The following is a 24346-nucleotide window of genomic DNA, read 5'->3' as shown; positions in this document are numbered from 1 at the left end:
CTTTTCCCACTAGGTTGTTTTTCTCACCAAGTATGCTGTGTTCAGAGACTCCATCTACTACATTTTATCTGTGGTCGCCCTTATTGTAGTAAGTGTCATTAATCTAGTGTGTTTTGGTAACTAAGTGGCGAAATAAAGTAGGTTCTAGAGGTAAAAATCCCATTAAATTTCTCCACCAAGAAACTGATAATTTGCAATAAAAAAAACTTTCAAAAAGGTGGACTATGAGTTTTGAGAATGTTATACAATGGTTTAGAAGCTTTTATAAAGAAAAGTCAGTAAAGCCTGTAGAAATTGCTGTCATTATGGAGTAGAGTATTTATAAATGGGCCAGTAACCACAAGAACACCCCAGCAACCATGTCAAAAGATCCCACTTCAGTATTCTTCAATATGCTTCTGATGTTTGTTTGTTTTTTTATTTAATTAATCAGTTACTTTATTGGTTTGCATTGTAGTTTCAGATTTGATTGAAGTTTTTGCTGTGCCCTTATAAAATACTTAAAAGGATAGTTCACCCAAAAATGAAAATTGTCATTAATTACTCAGCCTCATGTCATTTTTAAACCTGTAAGACTTTCATTTATCTTCAGAACACATATTTTTGATGAAATCTAAGAGATTTCTGACCCAACAGCAATGCAACCCAGAAAGGAAGTAAGAACATCATTCAAATAGTCCACGGTGACATCAGTGCTTCAACCCTTTCTTATCTTCCGTGTCAGTCTTCACATATGTTCACAAGAGTACCACAACAGGGTACAGGAGCTGGCGTTCTGAAGAAGAACCAGATCCACTGCGCCTTGTTTGCAAGTAGAGGAAGATGCACACATATGTTGTGGTTCCCTTGTGAACGGGGGCCGAAGACTGACACACAGGAGAAGAAATTTGTTTTCTTTGCGCACAAAAAGTATTTTCATAGCTTCATTAAATTAAGGTTGAAGCACTGATTTACATGGACTATTTTAACAATGTCAGAACTACCTTTCTGGGCCTTGAGTGTGACACGTGCACTGCTGTCTGTGCAGGGTCAGAAAGCTCTCGGACTTCACTAAGAATATCTTTGTGTTCTGAAGATGAATGAAGGTCTCACAGGTTTGGAACGACGTAATGTAATTAATGACAGAATTTTCAGTTTTGAGTGAACTATCCCTTTAAGTACACAAATATAAAGACTGCTTGTATTTTTGTCTGTCTTTTAAAAAAACGACAACAAAAAACGTTTGTTCATAATGGGGCCCATTGGTTTGGTTCAAGTCTTTATTAAACACCTTTTTCTTTAACCTGTTAAATGTCACCCCGTCCCGTATACTGGACGCCTACGTTGACTATACTATATTACAATCAAATCTAATCTAATCTTGACAAACTATATATCGTTGGAAAGGTCTAAGACTCCCAAATATATATTTTACCGATATTTTTTGTTAAAAATTATGTAGTAAAAGTATTAGATGAATTTATGACGAGTGCACCCTCAGAAATCGACATTACAAAAGGAGTTTTGACCTTTGTTTAAAAATAAGACTTCCTCGTTGCCTTTTTCTCTATCACATTTAAGAAATCATCAGAAGTTATATATCACTCGAAAACATAAAATCTCAAAATTCATCCTTTAAAACCCATTTTAAAATCAGACATTGCATTACCATGTAAATGGCACATCAAAATCATGTTACAAAATGTTTTCAGTCATGAATTATAAAAATGTAGGTTTGTATCATGCACATTCAAGTCTATCTTCAAAAACGTGAGTGACAGTTAACAGGTAAAAAAAAAAACGCAAAATCCCCTTTTTAAAGCAAATCATGAAGAAAATACTGGCTTTTCACTGTTGAGCTCTATAGAGCATGTAATTAAGACATGCACTGAAAATCTGCTGTCACTCCATGAATATTTACACACTCTGAACTTTTCTTTCAGTTTATTTATGATGATAAGATTTTGTGGTAAGTGAACTTCTGAGTATATTTTATTCTGATTGGTTAAGGGCAGACACATGATTGTCTTTCTCCTCCTCTGTCTCTGCAGGTGGGAGAGTCTGATACTGATCCTCATGTATGTTGGCTACATTATCATCATGAAGTGAGTCCACTGTTTTGTTTACTTTAAAATAAATAATCTGATGTTTAAATAAATTATTTAGCCTTAAGTATTTAAAATTACAGTGTTTTCCATTTAATATTTGACATTTTAAATAAAGTAGTGTGTTATTGAAATGTTTATTGCTGTGGTATGTAATGTTTAATACTGAGTTTTTGCTGGTATTTTTATATTGACTACTTAAATTTTAGTAAAGTGACAACATAGAATTACATGGTACTTTGATGTGCTAAAGTAAGGTGTAGTTACATTTTACTGCTGTTCAGTAAATTTTAATTCCAAAATCCAGTCATTTCAATAGGATTTTACACAATCAGGATTTTTATGTGACGAGTCAAAGATTTCCCCATGCAGATTTTGTTCAAGTTGCTTATTTGCCATATCGAACAACAGAAAGCTGCTTGGTTTGAAAGTAACTTCTGTGTGAGCTGTGCTTCATACAGTACATCGCTACACTATTGACAATGAACAATTGAGCTTTTTTGCATGAGAAATCAGTTTGTGTTTGTGTGTGTGTTTTGTTTTAAAGGTTTAACACTAGCATACAGAACTACTTTTCGGGGAAGAAAGACAAAAAGGTCACCAATGGTAATACAGTCATCAGCGAGATGGAGGATGGTAATGCATGTTATGATCAGTTTTGGGATGATCCATCATGGCCGTTACTCAGACCAGGTAAGGGTAACTAGACAGGCTTCCTTGTGGGCTAGTAGCGACTAACAATCTGCCGCTTGCAACAAAGTCAGATCTTGTTCTCTTTAAATGAATTCCACTGTCTCTGCTATCTGTATTTCTGCTGTTTGTAAAACCTGCGCCGACAGCACTTGCTGAAAGTGTAGTCCTCTGACATCTCTTATGAGAGGCTGACACTTTGCTTCCTTGCTGAATAACTGCGGTGTGCTTTCTGTTTCAGAGCGTGGTGTCCTGTAGTGCAGCTCTAACCATTGTGCCGGGTGGCGATCTGTCACCACCCTGCTGAAGCCTGTCTGTTTAGCCTTACTAAATCTGCCCTGGCTCCTGTCTCATCTTGCAGTGCTCTCTGCGTGTGTGTGTGTTTGTGTGTTCATGTCTTTCTCTCAGAACCAGTGATACAGCCTTCCACTCATTTACAAAATAATATCTGTCACTGCGTCTGATTGATAAGGTTTGCATTCATGTATTCATTTGAGGTTTTGTAAAGATATCCGCCAAGGACAAAGGCAAGTGAAATACAGATATGGTAACATCACAACATTAAATCAGAATTGAGAAATGTCCTGGTGTTGTTGTGTAGTTTATCAATGCATGCTGTCCCACGGAGAAATATATATATTTATTTGCAATTTATTAGCATTTAAGGCAAAGTAAGATTTAATCAAGAATACTTCTTTGATATTGTGAATGTCTTTTGTCATTGTGTTTGTCTTTATGTAGTTAGTGTATTGGCAGTAGAGCTCTTACTGTGCTGTCCAGCAGTAATCTGCGGGATAGTTGGGGATTTCATTTAATGTCAGTATTGTGTGTGTCGATGGTTTCTGACAGTATCCTGAGGCACTCAGAGGTGGGCCTACAATGTAGCACAGCAGGAATCAGTCTCTCACTGACAAATAGGACTTCAGATTGAAAATTGTGACGCATCCTTTTTTCTTTGAGTATGTTTGTGTATGTTTACCGCCCTGCTGGTTTCTGTGTGCAGTTGTTGTGAGGATTTATTTATTTTTGGTCTCTTAGGGCAGGTTTGACGTGTGTGTGTGTGTGTGTGTGTGTGTGTGTTGAACAAATACTGTACATGCTTCACGTATTGAGCATGAGTACAATGCATACACGTAGGTGCATTTACGAACACATTTTTCCTCCGTGTCTGCAGTAAAGCACACTGAAGAGTACACTAGGGGCTCTGTTGTGATGGTGGACGAGATGATAAATTCAAGCCCTCCGCATTATCGGTTCCCAGAGGCCGGCCTCAGGGTCATGATCACCAACCACTTTGGGCCCAAGACACGTCTGCGCATGGCAAGCCGACTTATCATCAATGAGGTAGGAAAATACACTAGCCGAGAGAACGGTAATAATTTTTTTTTGATCCATACAATGAAAGGCAATTGAGTTCAGTGTTGTTTTGGACCCCATTGTGTTCCATAATATGGACAAAAACGCATCCCCTTCACAAACTACAGTATCTAGATAACTTTACACAATATATTCAGTTCTTGATGAATAAAATTTGAATCCCCATCTTACTTATTGTTCCTTTTTCGAACACCAGCTTTCGCTTGGAAAATGTCACAATACAGAAGTTACGTGAGTTGTGAACACTGATTCCTGCTGAATTCAACAGATTAGAGGTGCAGATGTGTGTAGCTCATATGTTGAGAATTCAGAGTCTGCACGGTCCGGTTATAATAGAGCATATTGAACACTGGGAACCCAGAGACTGGATTATAAGACGGAGTTCAAGCCGGAGCTTATGGGCCAACAAAGACTGGCCAACTCAGCACTGTGGAGTTCTCACGTCAGGTTCTGGGTGCGAGGCTGATTAAACTGTTTCTATAAATATCCACACGCTGGCCTTCAAAGAATTGTGTTAGAAATTCAGACCCCTGTTACAAAGACTGCGGAGGAATTTGTTGGTGACATGTCAGCTAGTTAAGAGAACTGAGGCTGGGAATGGTGTTAAACTGTTAGTACTTTGACAGTCACGTCAATGTAACCATTTTAAGTGATAGTACAACCAGAAATGGATCAAATATGTCCCTATTTACTCACTCTCATGTTATTTCTAATACCCTAGTGTTTCAGAGAATGAGCATCATGCTAGTGGGGGGAAATTTAAATTGGCTTAATTTGTGAGGAAACGGATAAGAGTGAATCATGAAGCAGTTTTTGCTCTCTGCCCCTTATACAGCAGCGGCTGGTGAAGACGGCCAATGGGGTGGATGCAGTGTTGGTGGATGATAAGAAAGCTGACACCATAGAAAATGGCAACGTAGCGGAGGAAAAACTCACTGAGGAGTCGGAAAGTGAGCTGTCATCTCCCTTCGTCTTGCCTGGTGAGGTGGTTTCACTTTCTCTCACACAAACACATTGGCTCTTTAACTGCATGTGTAGTGATATAACCATGCATCTGAAGCCATAGTATAGTGGACCTATTAACATACAGTAGTTCTTACATTGTGTCCTAACCAGCAAGGTCCCTGTGGTGATATGAAAAATGGAAATATCAGGGTATTTTAAAATTGGGATATCTAGATCTGGATTCAAGTTAAGTAATGGAAATAATTATATACGTGTGTGTGTGTGTGTGTGTGTGTGTGTGTGTGTGTGTGTGTGTGTGTGTGTATATATGTGTATATATATATATATATAAATAAAAAATTATTTCCATTACTTGAATGTATGTGTATAATATGTATATATATAATGTATATATGTCATTATGATTTTTTTTTTCTTTTTCAAAATGACATTAAAGACCTTGACAATATTACAGACTTATATTCTTCTAGTTCAAATAAATGCTTTTGAACTTATTTCTAATGCATCCTGAAAAATGTAGGCAATCATGACATTATCATCAGGCGTTATGTAGGATAATAAGAAATAAGCATGGTGGAATGTTTTTCAATTGTATATTATTGAATATTTCAAAGTGTATATTAAAATAGAAGGCTTTATATTTTAAAATGTCTAATTTTACTGTATTTCAGATTACATAAACTGAGCCTTGGTGAGCATAAGGCTGTAAAGGAAAAAACTGTACAAGTCCTGGAAATGTTGAACTTCCATGTTAATCTGTTTTTGTCAGTTATGTTCTGCCCACAGTGAAATCAAATTGGTCACATTCACAGTACTTTTAAATATCGATTTACTTGTTTGTTTATTGTTGGTCTGTAATCAGTATTGATTGATCAGTTGTAAATGTGCTTGGTACCACATTGCTCAGTCTGTTCAGAGTAAAACTATTGTGAGAAATTCACGCTTTTGTTATGGATCTCTCGTTTTGTTGAGATTATAGCTTTTTATTCACTGCCTGTGTTTGGCGTTCCTTAATATTATGCACTGCATGGGCATTTCTCATGTTTTATTGTGAGCTTTGCTTTCTTCTGAGCTATGAGCTAGGATTGGATGATCAACTGAATGGCATAATTTTTTTGGAGGGCTAATTACTGAGATGCTGTGTCATGTGACTGTAGGGGGCGCTATGGATAAAGTGAAGTTTTTCATTTCCTGGCCTGTTTTGGTATTGCTGTTCTTCACCATACCCAACTGTGCCAAACATCGGTGGGAGCGCTTCTTCATGCTGTCCTTCTTCCTCTCTACACTGTGGATCGCCATCTTCTCCTACGTCATGGTGTGGATGGTGAGTTTCAGTATCTTTGTGTATGTAAGCATTTTTCATGTCTTCCCCCCCCCCCCCCCCCCCTGCATTAATTTATTCAATATCATACTTGATAATGACTTGTTAATATTTAACATTTTGAATCTTAACTATGACTACCATAATACATTTTGTAAAATATTTTTATTAGCCCCCTAGCAGCCTCTGGGGTCCTTGGATGCCAGTTTGAAATAGTCTTTGTTTTGACACAATTTATTTTGAATTCTGCTTCTTTTTGGTCATTCTGCTTGCAGGCATGTTACATCACTATTCCTGTAAGCATTTCATTGAGTCTCATTCATGTGGGTTGCTGTGTGCAGGTCACAATCGCTGGATACACACTTGGAATCCCAGATGTCATTATGGGTATAACTTTCCTGGCTGCGGGCACCAGTGTTCCCGACTGCATCGCCAGTCTCATTGTCGCACGACAAGGTAGAGCTCTGCTTTGTTTAATTTTCTTGGTTTTTGTATCTGACGGTTATCTTTCATCCATGTTGAGCTGACTTTCCAGCTTTGGCTTTGTGTCTGTGTGCTCAGGGCTGGGGGACATGGCTGTCTCCAACACGATTGGCAGTAACGTCTTTGATATCCTGGTTGGACTCGGCGTTCCCTGGGGCATTCAGACAATGGCTGTCAACTACGGCTCTGTGGTATCTGTCTTTGTCACTACTCAAACATATACACACACACAATTCCACAAAAACTGTAAAATTACCTTTCCTTTTTGTGTCCTATTTAGGTTCAAATCAACAGTAGAGGATTGGTTTACTCGGTTGTTCTGCTGCTGGGTTCGGTGGCTTTAACTGTGAGTAAATGTAAAGGACAATTCACTTCAGAAATACAATACATGGTCACCCCTTTTTAGTTTTAGTTAGAACCTGTAATTTTTAAAGGCAAAACTTTACAAAAATGTTATAGCTAATATATATCTCTTTCAACTCAATGGAGAAAGTATGTTTTATAGATCAAAAGTTGTGAATATTTATTACAAAATTAATAATGACTTAAAATTGTATTGTCGTATAAAATGTACAAATATTTATTGGAGAAATATATATTGGACAATTTATATAAATGTAATATTTATATCAATTTACAAAACAAAAAGGGAGAGAGGAAAAAAAAGGATAAAATCAACTTTTTTTTTTTTTTAAATGACATATGTCATTTATCCATGTGCACTATCTATTTTGTTATATGCTAATACCATTCATCGCTTAAACTGATATACAGGTTGATCACTAGTCTAAACATGTAGTAGAGTGGAACGTAGCAGTGTCTGAAGGATTAGAAGCGGTTTACAAATACATTTTTAAACAGCCACTGAATGTAAGCATAGAGTAGCCCTACATAAGATCGATCTTGTGTTTTTTATATATATATATATAGTTCTATTTAAGTCCAATAAAGTGCATCCATCCATCATAAAAAGTCCTCCACACACCTCTGGGGTGGGGGTTAATAAAGGCCTTCTGAAGCAAATCAATGTGTTTGTGTAAGAAAAATATCCATATCTAAAACCTTATATATCGTAATTTCTAGCTTTCACTAAATGTCGTACATACGTTCTACATTATCTGCTAGAACGCCACTCTCTCGTGAATGTATGCAACTGTGGTGACGAATGCGGAAATGATAAACGAGGAAGTGTAATGGAGAGAGCAAAAAACAAAACACTGGTTAGAATGAAGTACAAAATGAGACGGTTACCGACAGTTAGCAGAAGCTAAAGATTACCATTATTTAGGTGTCCCTACAGTGTATGGAAGATGATTTTCTCTGGCTTCCTACGAATAATTTTCTTTGTCCACTTTCAGGTGCTGGGGATCCATGTGAACAAGTGGAGGTTGGACTTAAAGCTGGGCATATACGTGCTTGTTCTGTATGCAATCTTCCTCTGCTTTTCCATCTTGATCGAATACAATGTCTTCACTTTCGTCAACCTGCCCATGTGCCAAGAAGGTGTCTAGGCTAGATGATTTCCATGGGCTTGGACCCAAAATACCTCCGGGATAAACCTGCAACCAAAATCACCAATGATCCTGCTGTATCCTCTCTATTTAAACTCCCTACTGTTGAAGAAAACCACCATCTCCCACTGCACATTCAAACCACTGTGGCTCAGATGTAAAAAACTGCATTTCCCAGAATACCGTTGGATGCTCAACTTTCTCCATCAATTCCAGGAAATTATATTCTCCTTGGCAGCTCTCTTTAAAACTGGATATTCTTCCACTTCTGAACCTTGGACAATCACAATGCGGCCCGTCAATGTCTTGATCAGCAGGATTCAAAGTGTAAACTTGCATCACAAACCACACACATTCACGGCAATGACAAAGAATGCTGCTCATTCCCATATGCATTAGCAATCAACATTTTCTAATTTCTGTCTTCCCTTGAGACAACGTATGATATGAACATAATGCACTTTATATGTGGCATAACACAACTACATCATATTAATTGATTTCCTCCGGAAAGGAAAAATGAAAGCACGTCCTTGATGTGGTGCAATAAAAAGATGGAATTGACATAAAATGACTGCCCTCGGGCAAGGAAGTGATTCTCGCAGCTTGTTACACACAAGAAAACTGTTGAATTAAGACGCATAGCAGATGTGAAGTGTTTTCTGTATGGATCATGCGGCGGGGGCAAGCAGTTATGAAATCCTTATGAGCTGGACCATATGATTCCTGCTGAGAACTTCTGGCAGGTGCCCATCAGAGAGGTCAGAGTGGACTAGCTGGACACATGGAAACAGAAGCTCTAAAACTGGACACGTTTTGGTTCCCCTTAACTATTCCAGATCTGCATTAACCAGTGAATGGAACCAGTCATAAAGCACACCTCAAAAGCTGCTCGTCACCTCTCGTTCATACCAGAGCAGACGACCCTCAGGACCGCTCTTTGCTTGTTTCGTGCAATGGACGATGACTGACAACTGTGGCTACTTTGATATTTCAAACACATACTGATGACATCACAAACAGAGATCCTGGAATTTGAAAACATGCTACAAATTGACAATTTTTATATATATATAAATATAACATCATTGATCCTGTTTGATCCAGTGCTTCCTTACAGATGTTGGGAGGTAAGGGTGAATTTACAGTGACCAAAGCGGCCACTTTTTCTTTATTTCCAATGCACCGTAACCTCCCTCTCTGGATATGTTTTACTGTTTGTCTGTAATGCATGATTTGACACAAAGAAGCCATTTTTTTAAAGCAGGGCAAAAGCTTTGTGAGCTCACGTCAATGTTCCTAAAAGGATGAATCTCAAGATATTTGCTGTCCAGGTCATATTTCATACCAAAATCAAATGAAAAATAATTTAGACGGTGCAAGGAAATGTACGTTTAAAGCCCTTTAAGGTTTATTTGCATTGCGACATTTATTTTCATAAAATGTAAGCACGCTTTCAAACCTGGATTCTCATTGCTGTAACATGTGGACTTCATACTGTAATTTGTGCATACTGTAATAAAATATATTTAAATTAGCTAATTTTAAATTGCCATAATGATATCGAATTAAAATGTTTTCCATTACAGTAATAGGATTGAGATTTTGTTATAGGGTCATGGAAATGTTTTGATTTTTCTTTTTTTTCTTTTTTCTTTTTTGTAGTAATGAAAATTACTGTAATGAGAATTGAGGTGCACATTTAAATCATTATAAATTTAAAATTTAGCTTTTTTTGCATTACGGTAATGGAGATTGTACCATTGCATTAATGGAAATTACAGTAATGATGTTTGAGGTAGAAAATGGGCTTCAATGAGGTCACAATACAAAATGATAATGTCTTCATTGACTTCTTTTTCTTTAAGCATAACATAAGTAGCTTTCTTTTTGTTTTTCTTTTGGTGAAATATGACCTGAACTTGACCCCGAGAGGTTCCCTGAGATTCACCTCTAAATGGCAGCTACAGGACCCCCATTCACTCAGCTGCTAGTGGGCCCAGGAGAGCTGAACTTGATAGTAGGTGAACGAGCGTGTCTTTGTGTCTGTTGTCAGTCGTAGAACCCGTCGTTATGTGCTAGGAGGTGATGTCGCTGTTGTCTGCGCAAAAAGACAGGTGTTGCAGTATTTGATGTACACATTATATATGATATATGCAATCTCAGTCGGTGAGGGTCGAGTACGGAGTTTATATTTTCATAGATGAGCCATGTTTGTGAAAGCCGCTGAAGTCGCCCACCGCCGTAACACATGCATGCAGATTCTTTCATCTAATCTTACGTCACATAATTGCCATTCTGTAGAATGTGGACTCTAGTTTAGTTTATTGTGGCTGTGTGCTGTGCAGAATGACGGTGGTGTCATGTGGTGATTCTCCTAAGTTCTTTCTTTGTTCTGTGGTGTTGATCTGTACGATGACATTATTCAGCTAAATAGATACACCATATGCACACTGTCGGAGGAGCTTCTAAAGCGTCTTCCTATGCTGGTTGCCACGTTAAATCGTTAGAAAGTGTTTCTTTCCAGCATTAAATGAATTCTTTGGTGCCAGTTTCTAATCTTTGTTTGTTTCTCCCTGGTTGTTTTGGGAAATCTATTTTGCCGGTCCAGTAGACGGTGCATTTATATACTAGATTTATTTGAATCTCACTTGAAGCACACTACTATCATTACTTTGTTGCAGGTTATTTGTGCCATGCTTGATGTAATTGCTACCCTTGTATTTGAACTGAGATGAGTATTTTTTGACATTTAATTGTACTTTATAAACTTCAGACCTCCGGTGTGGTTTGATTAATTGTTTCATTGGGTTACTTCAGATGGGATGTCTTTGTTGCCAGTTGTATAGCACTCTTACATGAATAGACTTATATGCACTATCCATTGTATGCCTGTTCAGAGGGCAAAAACTAAAAGGAAAATGCTACAAATGACTCTGCCACACTTGAATATGCACAAGACTACAAGAACTTCTCATGCAGTGTCTTGATTTATTAAACACACATGCACAGATACATGCGCACCTGCTCCACGAGTGACCTGCTGCACTGTGAGTGGATCTGCATACAGGAAACCTTTTGTAATGTACCGATTTAATGATTTTCAATACAAGACGTTGGTGTGTAACTTGAATGTATTGTCTTGCTCTCAATGGATGTATCCAACCAATGCATTTTACTGTAAAGCAATAATCTAAAAAGAATATGAACAACAATATATGAAGCATACGAGTATTGTATAGAGAAAATGATTAAACTATACAGTATATGTGTTTCTTGGGTGTCTGTCTTGCAGTTGCTCATTGAGTGAGTTTTTAGCGCCCTCGCGTGTATAAAGCCAGTACTTGCAGTTTTGGCCATTTTGTGTTTGCGTCTGAAATGGAATCGTGGTTGACCTTCTGCAGTCTCTTCTGATCCACGGAGATGGGTAAGTTCAATATATAATGAAGTTATTTGGCCAAATCGGAATTGGCATAGAAAAGATAACTATAGGCTTCTTTTTTTTATGCAAGTATGCAGGTCGCGTTGTGTTTGTTTCTAAGAGGCAATCACGGAAGTGTCAGTGCGCTTGCAAAAACGTCCATTTTCCGCTATTTATTGCACTACAGTTATATAGTTTTGCAGTTTGAAATGTATGCTTTAACGTTACCTGTGGCGCCAAGGTGACGCGTAGCAAGAGTACTGGTGACGTAGCGCAGATTACATTGTGTTAAAACGTGACTTCAATTATTTTTAAACTTTCTAATGCTTGTATAATTATTAAAGCGTTTTAATGACGGGGGATCAAAAATGAATGAGCGCCACTCTAAAATTGTTTACAAACTTAACTTAACGTCGACAGCTACAGCATAGGTTATATATATAACATAGGCTGCTTTCACTTTTCCATAGACCTAGCTGATAGAGCCCGGGGTTATTACTCACACTGTACGTTTAATACACAAGGTGCTACAATTCTACAGTTTAGGAAAAGATACAATTGATCGAACACAAACGTCAAAATAAAAGCTAAAAAGTAATACATTAAAATATCAAACCATGTCTTTTTTTACGGTCTATGGTTTGGACCAAGTCACCTTTTAGTCAATGAAAAACAAATAGATTGATAAAACTTCTATTTTTTATTTTTTATTTTTATAAAACACATTTGACATTGCTTTTTGGTGAAAATGGACAGCCTAACTTATAAACACAGTTAAACATTTTGGTTACAATGAATGTACCTTATCATATAACTATGCCTCGTTGTATGCTATTATGGTTTTACTTTGTGTGCTTGTTCACTACACAGTTATAGAAGAAAAAAAATACTCCGTGTTTTCAGTGCATAAAAATGCTCTTACCATGCAAAACCCACAGAGAAAATAATATTATGTATGGACTCAAAAACCTAAAAAAATTTATTCTTTGTGTTCCCGATGTAAATTAAAACCTAAAATTGACATATTGCAGAAGAAAAGGTTCATGTCAACTATAAAAAAATAAAAAAAACTTTTTCATTTCTCTCTCTCGCTCTCTCTCTCTCTCTCTCTCTCTCTCTCTCTCTCTCTCTCTCTCTCTCTCTCTCTCTCTCATATATATATATATATATATATATGCACACACAAACATATTGCTGTTCTTGGCCTTCAAATCAGTTTTTCAGTCTGTTATTTCCAGATCAGTAACCTGTGACCGTTTTCTCTGCAGGGCTGTTGAAATGTGCGACAAATTTCCTCTGTCGTGCTGTTCGACTGAAAGGCCTGAAGTACAGCACCCGAGCAAAGATGAAGCCAGGTATGATTTTTTTCAGTTACTGTGCACCATTATGTGTTAACATTTACAGCAGTGAGTTATATCAGCTTAAAATCATTAACCAGCTGGACTTTAAAGTGTCAGGCTGTCATAAAGCACAGGATTTAGCATGTGGCAGTCAGCGAGTCTGTCTCCCAGTGCTCTGCGGAGCATTATTCGGCTGCAGAGTCGGGATATTAAACACACCTCTGGTATCGCTGCAGGTATGAAGGGTGAAATTATGATTCGATGCCATGGTATTTTTAGCAAATACACTAAATCTGGTGTTGATGTTAGGATTTTTTTTATTGCTTGAGCCAAGCGCATTCCAAGAATGATTTGTACTGGTGGATATATGTGTTAATTACTTTCAAACTGAGAAAGTTTGAAAGTTACTTCTAATTATGCAGTATATTGATCAGTGAATTGGCTGAATTTACAGTTTTCACTTTCTGTAAACAAAATAAAAGAAATGAATCATTGAAATAATTTGTGCCAGAACTTTCTGCATGCAGTGCATAGCCTCAGAAATAACATGTGACTAGTGCATTATGACACTGTGAACCGTCACGCTTTCAGACTTTGGATCTAAGCTGGATGACTTTCTCCAAAAACTCTATGCAATTTTGAACCAACTCTTAATAAATAAAACTTGTAAAGGTGATGTAAATGTCAAATCTAAACTGTATTTACTGTATAAACGGAAAGCTGAAACTTCAGTTCGTTGTTCCAGTAGGATCTTTTTATGGGACTCTTGTAGATTAGGATTGGATCCACATTTTCGATATAATATTTAGTACATATTTACATACCAAATTGTAAATCCTTAATCTGCAAAACATTTGTAAAGATTTTATTAGATTCAGCAAGCATGCAGACAGCTGCAAGATCTTACAGATAATATTACTGTATGTTTACTGACAGGATATTAACAGATAACGTGGTGATCGTGCACAAGGATCTTGAAGACAGCTGCAAGATCTTTCAGATAATATTACTGTATGTTTGCTCACAGGATATCAACAGGCTAACGTGGTGATCTTGCACAAGGATCTTGCTGATGACTTTGAGGCGTTTTGCAGAGCTAACAGTAGTCCCCTCCCGCTGCTGTACAGGAGCAAATGTGGAGAATGGAGCAGCGGCCCCCTCGCCACAGGATCTGACATCAGGTATCTTCACACCAAACAGTTCACTAACAGAAATGAAACCCCTGCCCAGCACGTTTAATTTGTTTTAACTAGTGAGTAAATAAGTTATGGGAAAATGAAATAAAATCCTGTTTAATAGGAGGCTGTTCCTTTACAGATTATCCTTAGCCACAGACAGCTGTAAAAGATTAATTTTCTTTTTTACTATAAAGTGTTCTAGTGCCATCTCGCCATTTAATATTTACACCCAGAGATAGACTAGGAAAAAAAGGGCTGGACAACCCTTGAAGGGATAGTTCACCCAAAAATACAAATTCCATCATCATTTAATTCAATATAATTAATTTGATTATATTGATCCAAACCTGAATGAGTTTGTTTCTTCAGTTAAAAACAAAACAAGATATTTTGAAGAATGTTAACCAAACAGTTGACAGTAGCCATTGACTTCCATGCTTTTTTCCAAAGTCAATAGCTACTGTCTACTGTTTGGTTACCAACATTCTTCAAAAAGAATTGTATTTAGCTAGTGCATTGTTCCTGTCTTTCTCTCAGGGAGGACTGTCCAGAGTACTGTGTGTTTGAGAACGGTGTGCTGATGAAGAAGGTCGCTAGTTTATCCTCTTACACTCCTCAGCTTCAGGACATGGTTACGTTCTACCTCGGCTGTAGTTTTGGTTTTGAATCAGCCTTGAAGGCCGCCGGGGTTCCAGTGAGAAATGTGGAACAGGGTAAAAATGTCAGCATGTACAAGGTCAGTAAACACCTCGGGCCTGGATTACGTCCGTGTGCAGTAGCGCCCGCAGCGTATTACTTGATTTTGCTTGTGTCAGATGTTTTCCCTGTTTTGAAACTGAAAAAAATGACCAGAGGGAAAATCCTTTAGGTCAGAGTGCTTATGCCTGTTTTGCTTTGTTTTTGCAGACCTCAGTAGCTTGTATTAGAGCAGGTCAGTTTCACTGTCCGATGGTGGTGACCATGAGACCAGTACCAGAAGACAAGCTGGACGCTGCGGCTCAGAGCACACACGCGATCCCCCTGGCACATGGAGGCCCCGTCCATATTGGAGACCCTAGTATGTACATACACACACACACACACACATATACATATGTATGTGTGTATGATCTTAAGGTGATTTTCAATAATCAATTTGTCGTTTCCCCTCAAATTAAGAGTTATTCAGTTTATTTTTAATAGTACCATTTAAATAAGTGCTTAAAAAAAATTGTGCTGTTTCTTAATTGCACTTGATTTGATTAGTTGTATTTTTAATATCGTTTATATACTATTATAGTACTATTATATTTTGAATTAAGTTTTATTTTTTTGTACTTTCAGCATTCATTGTAGTTTAAAGTTTCAGTGTTTTTTTTTTTTAATGATTTTTTTTTTGTTCTATTTAGATTTATTTATTTTAAATTTGAGTAATTATAGTACTTTAAATGATAGACATTTGCTTTGGAACTAACTGACATAAATTAAGTTTTATTTGTCCAAAATTGTCCAAATACTGATTGGGGCCATTGTTAATACCAAGCAGGGTCATGGAGGACAAGACTTATGGTGGAATTTGCTCCTAAGAGCCCATCTGTAATACTTAACTGCGTGTGTCTGATCAAAAACACACTCCAACTGTTAACATGTTAGGGGCTTTGAGATGGGGCTTTTTGAGAAAAAGGGGACTCTTCTTTAAAAATCTCTTAAGCACTCATAATTCTCTTGTAGAGCTGCTGGGTATCCAGGACTTGTCACAGCCAGACTATGGGGACTCAGTGGAGCAGTGTCCTGGTGACGTGCCTGTGTTCTGGGCCTGTGGGATCACTGGTGTTGAAGCTGTACAGAGCTGCAGTAAGGTTTCTCCAAAAACTGTTCAAATGTAGTTGCACTGTTTGGTGCTGCAAATGGAGTAGAAGTTACACACTTCACCTTTAAGATCTAATTTCAGCACACTTGAGGTTTTGTTTCTTTAATGTGAATTTTTGCAGCATACACAGATAATTTTTATGCAGAGTGTTGGAGGAGAACTGCATGGTGATCTTTTTGTTTTTTAATATTGCAGAGCCCACTCTGGCGTTCACACACTCTCCTGGCTGCATGTTCATCACCGATCAAAAGGCAGAAACTATTTCGCCCCTTACTCTTGAGCCAGCACATTGCCCTTTGACTATCTGCATTTCCCAAAATCCTCAGCATTACAGTATTGCTAGCAAAAGAGCTGTTCAACAAATTCGAGTAATTGAGGAGCTTGTTGTTGAAGACCCAGGTATGAAGCATTATAATTATAAATGTATATAAAATGGAATATATTTTGTATTGAGTAGGTTGCTTTTTGAGGAAAAACATAGAGATCACATGAGCAGCTGTTATTGGACATTTTCACTTAATTGTTTGTATGTATACTTTGTGTGTGTGTTAACAACAATGACAATATTAACAGTAATTTAATTTTTTTTAATAGAAAAGCCGTGCAGATGTGTACATGCATTTATAAAAAAAACGGCATTAATGCCAAACAAAATACAAATGTCTGAAAAAAGGTTCTGAATAAAATGTAAAAAAAAAAAAAATATTTACTAGATATCGTAAAAGCTACTTCCAAATAATATCCTGGAAAGGAGCATTTCTAGATTGGAATTGTAAACTCAAGATATTTGTGTAATGCTACATCCACACCACTAGGTGTTAGTGTACATCCACGACACCGTAGCAAGATTTGTTTGAGTGGCCCAAGTGTAATAATAATATTTTGGTATCACAGTCTGATTTTTATTTTTTTCTAGTTTTTTTTACTGTAGTTTAAACAATGTCATAATTGCACCTTCCTGTGAAAACAAAAGACTTCTCTTTTAGTGCTGGATTTTTCCAATCATTTACTGTAGTCTCCACTTTTGAGGGCAGTGCCCGCATCTCAACAAGCGATGCATAGAACCCATTACACTGACACGGAACAAGCAACAGATCTTTTCTTCCGTATTGTAACATTCATCATGCCTTGTGTGCAGGTTCCAGAGGTATCCGGGCCCTGTTCTTGCAGGATGAGCTCCTAAAGGCCTGTCTCTCACTGTCCCATTCCTCCTCTGTTCTCATCACCACTGGTTTCCCCACACACTACATGCACAACCCCCCTGAAGAGACTGATGGCCCGCCGGGGGCCATTGCCATGGCAGCTATGCTTCAAGCACTCGGCAAAGAGGTGGTCATCGTGACAGATGGACGTGCTTTGGAGATGAATCAGCACATCATGCAGGATGCTGTGGAGAAAGGTGCCTCTATCATTACTGTCTTTGAGATATTCTTTGGTTGTGCTAGTCAGACGTGATAAAGCGACATACAAATGACCATTTTAGGGGGTAGACTTGTCATGTCTGGTTAGGATGGGGTCTTACTGTACCGTGATTTTTGAATGTGTGTGTGTGTTTGTTCACTAACAGGTGTGATAAAGACTGCTGTGCCAGTAATAAGTTTCCAGAGTGAAGGCCCTGACTCGGCACTTCACTTTCTGTGCCATGATGGAGATCCCACTAAGCCCAGGTATAATGTGGTTCAATCTCATTTTCCATCCGCTGCTTTCTCTTGTGCTGCACCTACTTACTTATTATGCCCTAAAAGTATATACGTTTTCATGAAGAAATGGTACATAATTTTGAGTATGTAGCAGAATAGTAGACCAGCTTTGGAACATACTACTTCATCATAATTTCGTTTATCAATCATATTGGAGCGAACCAAAGAAGCACATTAATCTGCCAGTAGCGGATCTTTAATGCCATGAACTCTCCTCATGTGTTTGCATAATGATGCATTTAAAAGTTAATAACCAAACATATCTTTAGAAAGGTTTTCAATGTTCACAAATATAATGCAGATACCATTTAATAGTCGTTTTATATTATATTTTAATCAGCTCAGTATTAAGCAAATTGCTCTATATATGCATACTTTAGAACTAGAAAAACAAATAAGTTGATACGTGAGACTGACTGTGAAGTTAATCGAATCTGCGTCTAATGCGTACTGTGTTGTGGACATTATTAGCCATTCGAGTGTACATGAATTTACACTTCAAATTTTCAATGGAAATAGTAAACTGTCCGAGATACAAATTTTAACACACCATGATTTGCGATGCACTCGTTTTAATTTTTAATACTATTTAAGACAAATACTATGCAAATTGCGACTCAGCATTGGTTGTTTATAAGATCACTCGTGATGGAATATGGCCTAAAATGGCGTCAATAGAAAATCCATACTATTTTTTTTTTTTTTTTAATTTATTTAGAAATTTTTTCAGCTGTTTCCCTGAAATGAATTGCATAACGAAGAATGTTCATCAGCCAATCAGATTCAAGCATTCAACAGCCCTGTTGTACTATTTTTATATAATGACTTCTAAACTGCGTAACTGATCATTGGTAGTTTCCTGTTTCTCGTCACTCTGTGGTCTCTCCATCTCAAATCAAGATTTCATGCCCATTTATGTAACTATCTGGTCATTAGCTGTACAATCAGAGGGATAATGTACCATCAGCCAATCATTTTCATAAAATAACTCATTTCGGGATGATGTTGAGGTTCATTTTGTGATGATGACTGTGCATTATTCCTCGCTTAGTGCATAATTAAAGGAATTTTTTCGGATTCAATACATCTTAAACCCAATCAACAGCATTTGTGGCATAATGATTACCACAAAAAAGAAAAATCATGAATCATATTGTGATTTTAATCCTAAAATCTAAATTTGAGGTTAGTGACACTCACTTACCGTACACTAATTATGCAGCTCTTATCAGTTTTACCGTAATTTTATTTTATAATTTTTTTTAAATTGTAAAATCGGATACTACTTTACACAGAAACGTTTAAGTGTTTTGTGTCACACTAAAATCAATCAAACAAAGATATTGTCGCTAAACTTTTAAAATGGTATTTTAATGTTCCTGAATATGCTCCATTCATTTCCATTTTAAGTGTGCACTGTATTTTGTAAAAAATTATGGATAGGGAAATTAGTTCAACATTATATCACAAATGCTGTCAATTGACTTATGTCTCATTCCAAAAAAAAAGGATGTTAAAATTACTGTTAATATAATTTAATTCGTCAAATGGTCATCCATGTGCTTTATGCATTTAGAAAATGTAAACTTTGTACCACCGTGTACATACTAGACCACAGAAAGAAGACTAGTATGCTATTCCAAACACAGCCCATGTCTTGTTTACCATGTTTAACTGAAATTATGTACGTTAAAAAGGTTTGATCACTTGGTGGCAATAGAGCGCAGCGGCCGGGCTACTGACGGGAACTACTACAACATGAGGGGGGTCAACATCAAGCATTTAGTCGACCCCATAGATGACCTCTTCACTACTGCCAGCACTATAGCAGGCATCACTACTACAGGTAACAAAGCCAGAGCGTCAATGCTCTGAACCACTGTGACTAACTCACACTAGCAAATGTTAGTGTGTAATAAAAACAGAAGTATATTTTGATTGTGGTTTTATCTGTACCATCTCTGATGTAGTCAGTGTTCTAATCTCTTTTAACGATCACAATGAATGCTTGAATCACCAACTTTGTTCCCAATTAACGATAAGTTTGGTTGGCACCAGGGAGCAGTTTAATGAGATCGGTCCCCTCTTTTGAACAGGATTAATTGGGTGTGTGTGTGTGTGTGTGTGTACAGGGATCGGGGATGGAGGTAATGAGCTTGGTATGGGCAAAGTCAAAGCAGCAGTTAAAGCATACATGCCTAATGGAAAACTGATTGCGTGTGACGTGGCTGCTGATTTTGCCATCACAACAGGTAACCGACCTCACACAGAGACCACACAATGTGCTTACATGCTTCCTGCTAGCTGAAAAGAAAAGTATGTTGCACCTTAACCATAACCAATGTGGTCACGCAGGAAGCGGTGCTAAGTTTCACATTACACCTTCTTGTTTCTTAAGGAAGCTAAAGAAAGATTGATTGCTTCTGATAACATAGGAAGTGAATCAGAGATGTTATTTGACATAGTGTTGCTTAGGGTATGTCTAGTAAAAAAATAATATATATATTTATATTTTCCGATATTTTAATTGACATTTAGGCACAAAGGAATGTAATGTTGAGAATAATAATAATAATAACGACATCTTGAATTATAATTTCCTGCCTAAGCCAAGATTTCAGTTGCACTTTTTGAATAGTAGTGCATTAAGATACAGTATAAATTAATGTGTCGGATTAAATATAAGTTAAGCTGTATTGATTAGCGAAAAAAAAAAAGAACAGAAACCGTTGGGACTGTTTAGCATGTCACATTTACAGTTAAAAGATCTTGTACTGTGTGTAAATCAGAATACTTTTTGCAAAAATAATATAATGCAAAGAACTTTATGCAATTTTATTTATTTATTTTCATGTATGTGTGCTATTTATTTTAGCATTTTACAATTGGAATACACTATTATTGGGCCAAGGTTTGGAGTATGGTTTGTAAAAAAAAAAGAAAAAAAAAAATTGTCTCATTAAATAAAAGGCTGCATTTATTTAATAAAAATTGTATTGAATTTTCTTCAGTGTCACAATCTTTCAGAAATCATTGTTGATTTGTTCTTTGATTAATGTTCTGCTCTTTTTTTGATGAATCTGAACACCATTTATTTGAGATTTTTATTAACATTAAAAATGTATTTACTACCACCTTTTGATCGATTTAATGCATCCTTGCTGAGTAACAATATTTTTTTTCTCCTGTTTTATATCTTACTCCTAACTTTTGAATGGTAGTATATTTTGAAGAATGCTAGAGTAAATGGCTGCTGAAAATTAAGCTTTGCAGTCACAAGACTAAATATTATTTTAACATATTAAAATAGAATGGTTGTTTTAAATTCTAATAATTTCAAAATTACTGTTTTTATATTTTGATCAAATACAGTAAGTGTAGCCTTGGTGGACATTAGAGACTGCAATTATTCCAAACTTTTTGATTGGAAGAGTGTATATTATTTTGGTTTCTACAACAGCTTATATTTGCACCACGATCGTGTACCATGTTTTTTTCTGAGCATACCTAACGTCCGCTTCCTGTGTAGGAGTGTCTAACTGGGGGGGCTATGCTGTCGCCTGTGCTCTGTATGTTCTCAATCTGTGTCCTGTACACTGGCGGTACCTCCACAGTGGTTTGGGTCCGTCACTGACGCCTGATCAACAGAGCCTGTGGATGGCCTGCCTGCCCACTGTAGCCAAGGTATACAACAGTATTAGCAAAAATAGATGATGGCTACTTCTACATTATGGTTTACTCCTACATTACATTAAAACATCTGTTCTTCTCAAAAAACCTATTGCATTGCAATGTCTCTGGAATTGTTTAAGTGTTTAAGCACCTTATAATATCACCTCATGCTGTTAACTTTGTGTCCCATTTTATTTTCAGTGGAAATCCACTGGTATTAAACTTGCAGGCGCTTCGCAGTGCTGCTTCCAGTCAACACTGGCCATTTTTATGTTTGTGGTGAACTGCAGACCACTTCAGAATCTCTTAACCCTGTATTCACTTTTTCTGTTAGCATAAAGCTTTTCTGTGTCCATGTTGTTTCCCCTCAGTTGCCGCAACAGATTGATGCTTTAATAACACTATTTTTTTTCCTGTTTTTTAAATTCCCACTCCCACATGTGGTTTAAAATAAAAGAGCATTACCACTGAATGCGTTACCAAAGATTGAAGAGACAAAATTGACTTGATGTGGTGCTTCTGTTTGAAAAACAGGAGGAAGAGATGCTCCACATTTTGGTGAAATATGGCGTCCGCAGCGGTAAAACGGCAAACCTAGGACTGGAGGTGGATGGATTGACCTTTCACCCCTACCATTCTGACATCATACAGCGGCTTAGAAATCTCACCCTCGCCTGATGTCAAAGTGTGGCCTACATCACAGACACATCACATAGCCGCCGGAACCATGAATCATCTATGACCAGTGTCAGAATTGACTCGAGCTTGTTTGTATATTTTCACTCATTCTCACAGGACGAATATGAATATGGGAATGTAATAGAAAGAGCTGCCATTGTAATATTTAGGTGAGTGTGACGTGACATACGACCAAGTATGGTGACCCATATTCCGAATTTGTGCCCCGCATGTAACCCTTGCAAAGTGCACACACAGCAGTGAACACACACCCGGAGCAGTGGGCAGCCATTTATGCTGCGGCGCCCGGGGAGCAGTTGGGGGTTCGATGCCTTGCTCAAGGCTACCTCAGTCGCGGTATTGCAGGCCATAGACTTGAACCCACAACCCTACGGTTAGGAGGGTTGTGGGTTCTCGAACATCACTATGCCATGACTTCCCCATTGATTGTTTGACAATCAACTAAGTATTGTTTAATTTTTGTGCTCTCGACTTATTAAACAATGTTGCTTTTCACTTTCTAGCCTGTTTCTTCCTGTATGCAGTATTTGAATAAAATGTAATTTCCAGATGTTACAAATATTGTACAAATGTTTTTTTTAAAGGGATAGTTCACTTTGAAATTAAATTGTGGTATGTTTTAGCTTACCTCAAGGGCATCCAAGATGTAGGTGTCTTTGTTTCCGTTTCCGCAGTAGTTTCAGTTTTGATATTTTTAGGTCTAACCGTTCTTGTCTGTGACTCATTTAATGCAGGTCTATGGTCACCACCTCAAAGAGCATGCACAGAGGAGTCTAAATTAAACAATTCCCCATCGTAAGTACACATTGATGGCCCAAAGACACGAAACGAGTGGTTTGTGTGAAAAAACAAACAGTATTTACCTCTTATACACAACCACGTCCAACTGATCTGAGGTAGCGCTTGCTTCCTGGTGTGTGACATGTGCATGCGGTGGCTCAACAGCAGAGAAAACTCAGGATCTTCAGTCAGGCAGGTGTGTGATGGGATACTGTCAATGTCCTCGTCGTCTTGTAGTTGTGACATTGCTATGTTCCATTTGGGACAACATATGCTCCCCACTTCTGTTGGCATCTCACAGCTAGGGCGGTAGAATGTTGCATGATGTCGCGACTGAAAACGTGTGGAAAACGCTTTCTAAAATTCGCGTCGTACTTGCAAACACTTTATGCATTATGGTTAATGCATGCTGGAGTAATCGATAATTTCTGACAGTGTGGACTAGTCTATGCAAGCCCTAGTACAGTATTACAAACATTTCACTGTATTTATGTGCGCATGCCCAGTAAGGCCAAACGTATGCCTTCTAGCCTTACCACACGCTTACCACAGTCCCATCAGGACTGCCTATGCATAGGGCCCTGGATCTTGTGTAACGTCCTTGTTAGCTTTAACCCTAATTATACACACTTGAACCAGCTAATCAAGCTCTTACTAGACACACTAGAATCTTCCAGGTGTGTTAAGGCCAGTTGGAGCTAAACTTTTCAGGACATTGGCCCTCCAGGATCTAGTTTGGAGACCCATGTCCTACAGAGTTTTTACTGTGCACATGCTTTTTGATCATTACAAATACCAATGTTAAATTCTTTTCTTAGAATAGCAAATATGCGGTCCAACCTCTTTGGACTCGGTCTCGGCAAAGCTGGACTTGACTACAGCTCTACTCACAACACTTGCTTCTAAAACACCACCAATTTTGAAGAGATCTCTGTCTCTCTGAGGCTTGAAGACGTGCTGCTGCAGCGGATGCTTCCTCCATCGCTCTGAGTACTTGATCTGTGTATTCTGGTTAAAATAAATATGGTTGTGAGAAATATTCAACGTTGTCTGTTGATATATAAAAATTGTCTTCCATTGCGTTTTCCTGTATGTCTAAATATGTTTAGATCTTCACAGTGAAAGGGAACCCTTCCGAAATCTCTGTGTAAACAATGAGTGACATACATACGTGAGAGATAGCTTTCCAGCGCTTGTGCAGACTAAGACAGAACGTGCGCAAACGTCACACACCAGGAAGCACGCGTGCCCTCAGATCAGTTGGACATGTTTGTG

At 37.6% G+C, this 24346-nt stretch overlaps 2 protein-coding genes across 4 annotated transcripts in view; both read left to right on the top strand.

Moving 5' to 3' along the window:
- The window catches only part of slc24a4a (solute carrier family 24 member 4a), a 36174-nt gene extending 24468 nt beyond the window's left edge, over positions 1-11706 (top strand). The window contains exons 7-17 of one of the 2 annotated variants that reach the window (XM_026285936.1): positions 14-88; positions 1923-1948; positions 2031-2084; positions 2632-2777; positions 3949-4118; positions 4987-5131; positions 6275-6441; positions 6780-6894; positions 7000-7112; positions 7202-7267; positions 8280-11706. In XM_026285936.1, coding sequence (XP_026141721.1) covers positions 14-88; positions 1923-1948; positions 2031-2084; positions 2632-2777; positions 3949-4118; positions 4987-5131; positions 6275-6441; positions 6780-6894; positions 7000-7112; positions 7202-7267; positions 8280-8432 — 1230 coding nt within the window. In that variant the 3' untranslated portion in view covers positions 8433-11706. The remainder of the gene's footprint in view (positions 1-13; positions 89-1922; positions 1949-2030; positions 2085-2631; positions 2778-3948; positions 4119-4986; positions 5132-6274; positions 6442-6779; positions 6895-6999; positions 7113-7201; positions 7268-8279) is intronic. The other variant, XM_026285937.1, reaches the window with a different exon arrangement.
- Positions 11707-11748: 42 nt separating this feature from the next.
- Positions 11749-22786, top strand: dglucy (D-glutamate cyclase). 2 transcript variants are annotated; one of them, XM_026285940.1, is made up of 13 exons: positions 11749-11859; positions 13122-13208; positions 14221-14374; positions 14909-15107; positions 15278-15428; positions 16082-16204; positions 16416-16619; positions 17359-17619; positions 17788-17887; positions 19618-19766; positions 20053-20172; positions 21450-21604; positions 22127-22786. In XM_026285940.1, the coding sequence occupies exons 1-13, from the start codon at positions 11856-11858 to the stop codon at positions 22268-22270; spliced, it is 1851 nt and encodes a 616-aa protein (XP_026141725.1). In that variant the 5' UTR covers positions 11749-11855; the 3' UTR covers positions 22271-22786. The 2 variants fall into 2 exon arrangements, with proteins under 2 accessions (XP_026141725.1, XP_026141723.1); XM_026285938.1 differs by lacking the exons at positions 11749-11859; positions 13122-13208 and adding an exon at positions 13321-13429.
- The last annotated feature ends 1560 nt before the right edge of the window (positions 22787-24346 follow it).

Source organism: Carassius auratus, chromosome 17 (genome assembly GCF_003368295.1).
Source record: "Carassius auratus strain Wakin chromosome 17, ASM336829v1, whole genome shotgun sequence".
NCBI classification, from domain to species: domain Eukaryota; kingdom Metazoa; phylum Chordata; class Actinopteri; order Cypriniformes; family Cyprinidae; genus Carassius; species Carassius auratus.
The sequence above is the reverse complement of the archived record's forward strand: the minus strand, read 5'-3'. Positions and strand labels throughout refer to the sequence as shown.

Coding starts and splice junctions, on each gene's coding strand:
- dglucy (XM_026285938.1), top strand. CDS start 13,336: ATGTGGCAGTCAGCGAGTCTGTCTCCCAGTGCTCTGCGGAGCATTATT. Junction 13,430..14,220: donor CACCTCTGGTATCGCTGCAG/GTATGAAGGGTG, acceptor GTTTGCTCACAG/GATATCAACAGGCTAACGTG. Junction 16,205..16,415: donor TGAAGCTGTACAGAGCTGCA/GTAAGGTTTCTC, acceptor TTAATATTGCAG/AGCCCACTCTGGCGTTCACA.